A 10,430-nucleotide genomic window follows, 5' to 3' on the forward strand; every position below is an offset into this window, starting at 1 on the left:
GACCTTATTTGGTCTAAGGTGCTGACTGCAGAATATAATAATTTACATATTTTATCAATTGAGCGTTTTCAAAATTATAATACTAATATTTTAAGTTTTAAATGAAGTCTATTGATACATTTTTTCATTATTTACATTTTATTATTTTAAAGACAATAATTTTACTAATAATTTAATATTTTGTCAATTATTTAATACTTTGAAATATTATAAAATGATGTAAATATTACTGTTGTGTTTTGTATTTTGTCTTTTTTACCTAAGTGTTCCAAAACAATATTAAAAATCAATTTAATATTTTGTAAGCTTGAAAGTAAAAGAAAGGATATTCCTGAAATGTGTGTTTTTTTGTATTAAGATAACATGCAGAACAGTTCTAGCAAAATGTTCAACATTTTTATACTTACGAATTTTATTAAGAATGTGAACTATAGCATTTATACCTATACAAATTGTATGGGGTATAATTATATACTAAACAGAGAAAAAAATCCACTTGCAAAAATAAAGTTATTTTTCTAAAAAAAAGACTGCATTGAATAATTTAAGCATACTTTATATTTTCATGATTATCTTGAGCAAATAAATCTTTGTAATTTTCTACACATTTAACTTAACATTATAAATATGGAATAACATGATATAAAATCTATAATGGAAATGTTGAACGCTCAGGTATCTAGATTCTTGACAATCTACAATTCAGCTACAAAAATATTACAAGCGGCCAGTGACGCCTATATAGCTCATATATTTTTTTTCATGATGGGAGATGGGGGATTGCTGAATTCTCTAAAGAGGGCGTCGCCTGTGAGATCAGTGATATTCCTGCGTCTGAGATCACTGTCAGGTAATTCTTCGAGAAGGCCGGCCTGAACATTCTTGTCGAGCGTCATGAGCCGCTGGCGCGAGCTCTTGTACTCTTCTATCAAGCTCAGGTTCCTCTTGATACCGTCGACGAGCTTGACGACGGAGTACTCGCCCATCGCGGCGCCCTCCTGCAGCTTGGTGCCCGCGATCTTTGCCATCGAAGTATTCTTCACGTCTATCACGAGCTGTATGAGCCACTGCTTCAAGTTGCTCACGATTTCCACCGGTCCCTCGTATTCGTTTGGAACGATGCCGTCGACTTCGGATTCGAAGAAAGACAGCAGCGGGAACCATATTCTAGTTCTATAAAGATAAATTCCATTCCATTAGTAAACCAAACCAAAGCTTAATTTTACTTTCTGCTAAATAGGAATTGCATACTATCTTAGACCTTTTGTCAAAGTCCGTAAAATGGATGGATGGTTAAAAACTAGCAGACAGACATACTTTCGCATTTATAATATTACTATGGATTTTATAAAATCAAAACTGCCTTGTTAACAGGATTTCCCACTTTCGATTCCCTCGTCTGGTCTGTTTAGGATATCATCCACAAGGTCTAGTTAGGCGAATGCTACGCCGCCAAATGTAGAGCAATGCACGTAGAAGTCGACCAGGTTTTTTAACCCTAACCCCTTCAGTATTTTACACATTAACTCCTTTTCTTTTTCTTGCTAAAATTACGACTTAGGGTAGAATTGAAAAGAAATGGAATTGGTAGTTAGTAAATAATACTCAATCGTTTCCAATGAAATCGATTTCGTCGTCCTTAATATTATCTTATTAATATCCATAACTACTAGCGCGTTTCGGTCTCACACTGTATCGTTAATTAAGGATGACGGTATAGTATTCTGAGGATGATTCACGCTACCATGACGTGCGCAGGCTGGGCCGTGCCCCGAACAACTATGTTCTGTACGTATATGTATGAAATAAATCGCACTGCACCCAACTTAGAGTAATATGACCTTTCAAGGTCTAAGCATTGTTTTAAATGCGTACATAATACGAAGGGAATTTTGTCTAAAGTTTTTTTCAGCTTATTCCCGAGTCAGGTAAAAAAAAGACAGGACTTTCTGTCAAAAAAATTGTCATTAGCAGCCCGGACTCGGCACGTTGGTGGTGTTATATCTCCGTGTCTGAAGGGTATGTAAATTAAAAATCTGTTGGTCATATTATGGCCTCTTTCCAGTCATGTAGTAGTCTTATAGTGTGTGTGAGAGAGTAATACAGAGTTCTTTGTTCGCGCACACACTTACGTACCTACTGTATCTCTCTTCTGCTTAGTTGCCTGTTCTTTGAGTAGCCAAAGTTGGTAGTACAGCAACAGGCGCGATGCGCCACGTGATGTACCTAGAAGGCGATACACGCGGGATAGGGTCTGTCTACGTACCTAGAGGAGTCGCTCTGCATAAGCGCCTGGTTGTTGGAGAGCGTGTGGTAGTAGAGGAACAGGCGCGACGTGATGTAGAAGGCAATAAACACATCTATGGAGTAATGCTCGTGCGCCGCCAGTATAAAGAATATGCCGAACATATTCATCACCCACGTCAGGATGTGCAGCAGGTACAGGCTGCGAGACGTGTCTGCAACAAACAAACAGACAAATGTAACCAGAGCCTGTAGGTCCAGTACTAAAGCACAGAGTAAGGATATGATATTACATACAGAGGTTCAACTAAGCTGTCTACACTGAGCAATCGTGCGGTAAGTGCGGGACGAAAGAGCGACTCAACTGGCTTACGCAATTAGGGCGCTATGTTGAAGGCTCGTCGCGGTCGTCATTTTCCACGAGATCGTGTCTCTCTTATATTGTGAGCAAAGTTCGACAGGTAGAATTTGACGATCGCAATCACCTCTTGTAGCTTAACGCTTATAGTCTCTAGCTGACACTCTTGTACCTGTCCTTATTGGCTAGAATGCATAGTAAATAAGTACAAATAAAAAAAAAATTGTACTCTATTCAATGCGCTCTAAACAATGATACCCCACATGTTAGACTAAGAAAAAAAATCCGGCTTTTTCATGTAGGTATAATTTAATTCAAAAATAATTAAATTGTATTTCTAATTCAATATTTGGGTTCTGGTCAACGTTTTACACTAAATACCATAATTTCAGGTTTGTAACTCATTTCGTTTACACGCTAGAGACCTGTGACACGATTCGGACTGACAAATGGACGGACAGACAGACAGACAGACAGCAAAGTGACATTAATAGGGCTCCGTTTTTACCCTTTCGGTACGTAACCCTTATAAAAAGCGACTCTTGTTAGGATCCAATAAAGTGCAATTCAGTTCGAATAGCGTGGCGGCCTAAAATTTAATAAATGTCTCATTCAGTCGCGTACCTGAACTCTCTCTCTCTTTCTCTTATAAGTACAGAGTTACTGCGAGAGCCATCGAGGGGGCGCGCCGTCGTAGGTACCTATATTTTTCGGAGCACGTGAGCAAGTTAGCCCAGCCCGATAGAAGCCTAGAGGTGCATATTTTTTTTAAGGATTTAGCTTATGTCCGCATTGATTTAGGCTTTACAAATCCAACTTTTAGGGTTCCGTACCTCAAAAGGAAAAACGGAACCCTTATGGGATCACTTTGTTGTCTCTCTGTCCGTCCGTCCGTCCGTCGTGTCTGTCAAGAAAACCTATAGGGTAGATACTTCCCGTTGACCTAGAATCATGAAATTTGGCAGGTAGGTAGGTCTTATAGCAATAGCACAAGTAAAGGAATAAATTCGATAGCCGTGAATTTGTGGTTACATTAAAAAAAAAAATGTGTTTCAATTTTCAAAGTAAACCAAGTGGAGTATCATATGAAAGGGTTTTGCATGTATATTCTAAAACAGATTTTTAGTTATTTTTATGTTTTAGTTTTTGATTTAACGTGCGAACTATCGGAAAAATTACCCAAGTACAGAACCCTCTGTGCGCGAGTCTTACTCGCACTTCCGAGGGTTTTTTCCGGGATAAAAACAGAAAACTGATATTTTAAATAGAAGTTTAACTACTTGTGCTATGAGACCTATACCCACTCGCCTCATTTCATGATTCTAAATCAACGGGAAGTAGCCTATAGGTTTCTTGGCAGACAAACAGACAACATAGTGATCCTATAAGGGTTCCTATTTTCCTTTTGAGGTAGGTACTGAACCCTAAAAATGTGTTTGTCTGTATGTTACATTTTTACGGCTGAGCCGACTTTTACGAAATTTGGCACAGAGGTAGCTTTCATTACAAAGATGGACAAAGGCTAGGTACTTTTTATTTCTAAAAATCAAAGAGTTCCCAAGGGGTTTAAAAAACCTAAATGCACCCAGACGAAGAAAAAAAGTACATAGTTATGTCAAATCATTTATTCAAAAAAGGTAACATTTTACTCTTTTTGATGGTCAGAATTGTTAGATTTGTTCGTTGATTGTTATTTTCCAAAGCAACCCTTAAGAAAATTTATTTATCTTTTAGCAAGGGTAACTAGGTAGTAAAAACAAAAAATTATTATATTTCATGACACTTGAATTGCAATTAAACTATAAACATTTTAAATCAAAGCTTAAAATTAAGCTACGAGCGAATAATCCAATTAAGCACCATATTTTCATTGCATAGGGAAAAATATACCTAGCCAGTTCCCTACTCTACTAAGTAAGAGACCTAGGGGTATCGGCTAGTATCAATAAAATAATAATAATCGATCTACATCAATTGATTGATTATTATATTTTAATTATTTGTTTACATTATTTTATACGCACACGCAATGAAATGACGCACATTATAAGTATGTCATATGATTAATAAACAATAATAAACTGAGTTAGTACGACATTCAGATAGATAGTAGATACCATACGGAAATAATATTGATGGCACAGTTTCAATGTTCATATAACAAATGACAATGTAAACAATCTTAATTTACAAGAATATTTATCTTTTAGCAATGCTTCTAATAATATGCATGTAGTTTGCCAAGTATCTATGAAAATCTTTAGCGTAACTTATGTAGGCATTAATTTTGGATCTACCTTAATAATTTACATACTCGTAATGTAATTCGATAAATATACATACTTCCATACTAATAATATAATCGCAAGTCTCTGTCTGTCTGCCTGCTAGTTTTTCACGGCCAATCTGCTTGAGCGATTTTGACAAAAGGTACAGAAATCCAGGGGAAAGACGTAGGCTCCTTTTTATCCCGGAAAATTTGAAGTCCTCACTGGATTTTCAAATTTAAATCCATGCCGATGAAGTCGCGGGCATCACCTATTCGGTACAGATATAGCTTTTATGTTGGAGACGGATATAAGCCACTTTTTATCCCAGAAAATCAATTCGCATGGATTTAAAAAACCATTTTGGTTTGCGGATGAAGTCACGGGCGTCATCTAGTAGCTCATAAAATAAAGCGATATAATTAAAAGAGATTGTAAGCAAATGTAAATAATATCGCTAATAGTTTCCGCAATATGGTTATTATGCTTCCGCATTATAATTGACACAAAATAATAGGCCCGTTTTGACGTTTTTCATTGCTCTTACACGTGTATGGCTTCTGTATCACAATCTCTCACGCATCGTGATTCGCTATAGGCAGGTACGTACGTAAATTATCACATCAATTGGACTTTATGCGTTGCATTTGATCGTTCGATGATTAACTGATTAATGTAATATATAAATGAATTGAATCGGTTAAACTTACATTCAGTGATAAAGAAATTGAGGAGTGTCAAGGCGACTGTATGGCCGGAGAACATGTAGTCGCCACAGGTTCTCACGCCGCGGACGGACATGCCTGCGCCGCTCCATATGTCGTAGGCCTGGCGCAGTCGCCGGCCCCACACGGTCAGGTCGTCCGCCGGCGGGTAGAACCGCGGCTCGCACTTGAGGTGCGAGCCCGGCACCGACAGAGAAGTTATAAGCATCGTGAAGCAGCGCAGCAGGAACACTGTGCCGGCCAATGCGAAGAATCTCCTTAGAATGATAAACCTGGGAACATTATTACCTTATATCATAGCATGCTGGAATAAGTTTTGAAAGTTATAATTAATGTCACAACCACACCATCCTGACGCAGCAGGCCAAAGATCTATTTATAGAACAGTGGTGTTGATTCTGACGTTAATGATTTCAAGAGATGTGCTATTCGGAAAATACACTTAAATGACAAGCCTAGATAATACCTAATTACTGTAAGAAATGCTATCCTGGTCCAGATGAAGTACACAAAAGCATGGCACAGGCAACTATTTCAGAAAATGTCGTTTTTTAAATTGGCCCTTACTAGGAAAGTTGTGATATTTGCCAACGTATCTAAAGGGTCAATTTACAGCGATGGCAGCGGACGGCAGCAGCCAGCTCGGCATGCAGACTGCAGAGAGTAGTACCCAGACTGCGCCAAGCACTGCGACGACACCGCGCCTACATGGTCCAACTGCGCTGGTGCATTTTCAACTGTCATAGATCGTTAAAGATACGTCATGTAAGCTACCGAAGCAATGTATGCAATAGCCTATACTCAAATAGCATACGCGTATAGCATACATTTAGGTACTATAAAGTTACGCGTGTTGCGTGCGCGTCCCAAATGGTGGAGAGAATGCAAGAGAGTGCGTTGTTGCGTGCACCACAGGGTTTGGTGCATGCGCTATTGCCAGCGAATATGAAGCGTGTACACAGGCACATGCGCATACGCCTGGGTAGTTAGCGCATACGTCTAACGCAAGTTGAAACCGCACCTTTAACCTATGCACTGTTTTGACTAGTCGCTACTCGCTATAGAATGCTCGAGGCGCTACGCGCGGTCTCGCATATTTTTTCAAGCGATACCTACCAAGTATTTTACCAATAACGACAAAGTTAAAAATGCTGGATAACTGAAACTACTCGCGACTTCGCTGTCGGCCGGTGTAAATTGATAAAGCGTAGGTACCTACTACCTACCTACTACAAACACAAAGCAATTTTGCATTACGGTACAATACTTAGGTACAACAGCATACTGCAGATACCGATTAGGCGTATTCTGTATGAGTCCATAGAACTGCTATATAAACATTATGTAACTATTATCTCTTCCGAGCTAGTACATTTTTAACCCCCGACCCAAGAAGAGGGGTGTTGTATGTTTGACGTGTGGAAGTTATCAGCTCTTTTCTAGTTACTGTAACCTTCACTTGTCGGGGGTGTTATAAATTTTTAATATACACTTGTAAATCTTAATTGCGTCAACAAATATGATTAAATTGTGGTCAAGAGCAAACTAACAACAATAATAGAAAAAAATGACAACCACAAAGAGCATAACATTTTTTATCAGAATGGCCTCAGTGATCTAATTTATTTATTATCACTTAACTAATGCTAAGAATTAATAATACCTATTAAACGAAAGTAGGTATTGTGTTAAACAATTAACTTGAAAATAATATAATAAAGAAAGATAGACAATTTACACAAATACAGTAAAAAAGAAATACAATCTTTTGTCAGCCAATTATTATCAAGAGTGAGTCATACAAGAAACAAAGTTCACTGAGCAGTTAGTGTGACATAAATATTTACCTATACCTACTAACAATGAAATCAGAACTAAACAATGAAAATATCAGAACTGAACAATAAAAGTTTCAAGGAATCCATACTAATATTATAAACTAGCTGATGCGCGCGACTTTGTCCGCGTAGGTTCAGGATTTTAAAAATCCCGCAGTTACTCCTTGGTTTTACGGGTTAAAAAGTTAGCCTATGTTACTGTGCAGGTCTTTAACTATACTTACGCAAAAAATCAAGTTGATCCATTGCTCCATTGTCGCGACATTGAAAGACAAACAAATACATTCTTGTATTTGTAATATGGTTAGTAATGGTAAAGTGTCACCTTTGGTCTGTCACCTTTTCATAGTCCCTCTATTTAACTAATTTTGGAGTTTTTTTTTTTTGGGTTGAGGGTTAAAAATAAATGAACAGGGTTTCCTTCCCACAATTCAAACAGCAATATTTGTTCCTTTTGTTGTCTGTTCGCTTTTGTATAGAGAATGAAAGGAATGTTAACTTACAAAAATCTAGTTTTTTTAAACTAACTACTTATATAATTATTAAAATGTTATAAGATATAAATTTCCCAGGCTAAAGATACGAGTAAGTTTGTAGCATATCAATGGCTGCTTGGAAAACTCTCAGATTGTACTATTTAAAAACAATAAGTGGTTATGTCAAGCAGGATTCAAGATCCACAAACACAAGGACAGTTAACCTGATTTAGGTAAATTTTGTAATACTGACTTTTTTTGGCAAGATCATATTAATGTGGTTGCCAAAGTGACAGAATTATAAAATTTAACTAAATCAGTTTGAACGTCCCTCTTGCAAGTGGGCTTATGTGTTAAATGTTTGTTAAGGTTTACCAGAGATCCTGTAGTTAATCTATGCAAAACGGTGTTTGGGAATTATAAAATATTAATAGGAATGTAAATCTAATTCCACATAGACAAGGAGTTTGTATTTATACAACAATTTCTTTGAATTAATGAAAATAAAGAACAGCAAGCTTATATTTGCTATAACTTCTTATACTAATTTAATCTGTATGGTACAATGTACAGCTTGTTTAACAAACTTAAATGAAGGTTTGGGTGGTGTCATTGCAAAGCAGTGATGCATATTGAAAATGAAAAAAAATGTTTTTATTTACCAGATACAAAGTCTTAAATGCAATGCATTCTGTGTCTGGTGGTACCCAGTTACCCACACTAGGTAAACCTGTATTGTGGGTACCTAATTCACATTGACAATAAAATAAAGATGTATTATAATTATGTAATATTGCTCCCTATTCTTGCCTGTGCAATAGCAGGAGGGTATATTGCATGCTGAACAATACAGATTTATCAGGTTTATTGGATTATAGCAAAATAATCTTGTCATTTCTTGCATATCAAGGACTTCTCCAAAGTTCATGCAAGCATGGACTTTTGCTTTTGTATAACATTGAATAAAAATAGTTTACCTGTGTTTGTGGAAGAAGAGCACAGCAAGCCAAATGGCCATCAGGAAGGACCCCGTGATCTCACACATATCAAAAGCCCATGGTATATGGGGCACATTATCAAGGAAAAGATCTGGCAGTGGAGGATACTTTTTCATATCTGGGACCTTGTCGTGAACAATTACCATTACAACAGCAGTCACCCAGGTCACCAGGAAAACATAACCTGGCAAGATTGAGAAGTCCACAAATCAAATAGGGATTTCTTTACAAATTATTAAATTAAGTAAACTTTCAAAGTTGCATTGCATTGTTTTAAAACATATTTATTAATAATATTATGTAAGCAAAAAAATATTTGAATTATTAAAATATCAAGGAAGCATATTGCAGTCAGATTATTATAGTATTACATTATAAAATAGTTACCTAAAGCTATTGCAGTTTTCCACACTTCAGGTTTTAATCTGGAAGCTTTCACATCTGGGGTAAAATTAGAGATACACTCAGTATTTCTTGCATTTAACTCATTCTGTAACTGTTTGTGAAGTCTATAGCTTAGATGCGATAAATTGGTGCCAACGAAATTTATATTAGTAGCAGAATTATTAAACGTTTGGTCCTCACACAATCCAAGTTCATACATAGCATGTCGATTATTTCTTTGTAACTTTTTCACTAATAAGATAAATCTCTTTCGTTCACCCAATTTCAGCTGGTCGAAGGGATAATCGTAGAAATCCCGGTCAACAAAGGCAAGCAAACACTGACCATCGATATCTTGTGCCTTGCAGATATCTGTTATGAAGCCTGAAATCTTCTCTTTTTGTAATAACTCGAGAACTTCTTTGTTGCTCCACTTTATGATATCCATATCCATCTTTGTTTACGTTTATAGTTTACACAATTATTGATGAGCTACGTGCACATATGAATTTAAATGGAACACTTACGAATTTATTGATTACTGGGCTATTTTTAAATTATGGTTTCTAGTTTAATTAACGACATTATGAACTACAGTCTGTCATGTTATGCCTATTACCTACTTACTTTCCTTTCCCTTTGGTCAAATCAAATTACGCGACACTCGGGGAAAACATAACATGACAAAGTAATAATATATTCTAAGTCACACTAGTGATGTGGACATGAGGACATTAGCGTTCGTTAATGCTTAAATAAAAAAAACGTTATTTTACTACTTTTCTAAAGCTGCTGTAAAGAGTAAAATATTTTTAAAAGAGAAACCATAAAAATACCCTATATTTTTTAAATTCTCATCTTTATTTACATTTTTGTGTTTTCCTTTCATAAAAAATATTTAATCAAAAACCTACATCACACATAAAATATATTAAAATGTGTTTCAATTTTCAAAGTAAACTATTATACCTACCAAGTGGATTATCATATGAAAGGGCTTTACTTGTACATTTCAAAATAGATTTTTATTTATTCCTATGCATGATAGTTTTAGATTTATCGTTCAAAATGTCGAGAAATACCCGGGTACGAACCCTCGGTGCACGGGTCTGACTCGCACTTGGCCGGTTTTTTTAAATA

The 10,430-nt window shown here is 36.3% G+C and overlaps 1 protein-coding gene across 1 annotated transcript; it reads right to left on the reverse strand.

The window, feature by feature from the left end:
* Positions 1 to 535: 535 nt before the first annotated feature.
* On the reverse strand, positions 536 to 10,017 carry LOC123867174 (sphingomyelin synthase-related protein 1-like). The gene is made up of 5 exons (XM_045909094.1): positions 9,294 to 10,017; positions 8,886 to 9,090; positions 5,580 to 5,866; positions 2,267 to 2,459; positions 536 to 1,173 (listed from the first exon to the last, which is right to left on the reverse strand). The coding sequence occupies exons 1-5, from the start codon at positions 9,742 to 9,744 to the stop codon at positions 747 to 749; spliced, it is 1,563 nt and encodes a 520-aa protein (XP_045765050.1). The 5' UTR covers positions 9,745 to 10,017; the 3' UTR covers positions 536 to 746.
* Between the last annotated feature and the right edge of the window lie 413 nt (positions 10,018 to 10,430).

The sequence above is a fragment of the Maniola jurtina genome, chromosome 7 (genome assembly GCF_905333055.1).
Source record: "Maniola jurtina chromosome 7, ilManJurt1.1, whole genome shotgun sequence".
Lineage (NCBI taxonomy): Eukaryota > Metazoa > Arthropoda > Insecta > Lepidoptera > Nymphalidae > Maniola > Maniola jurtina.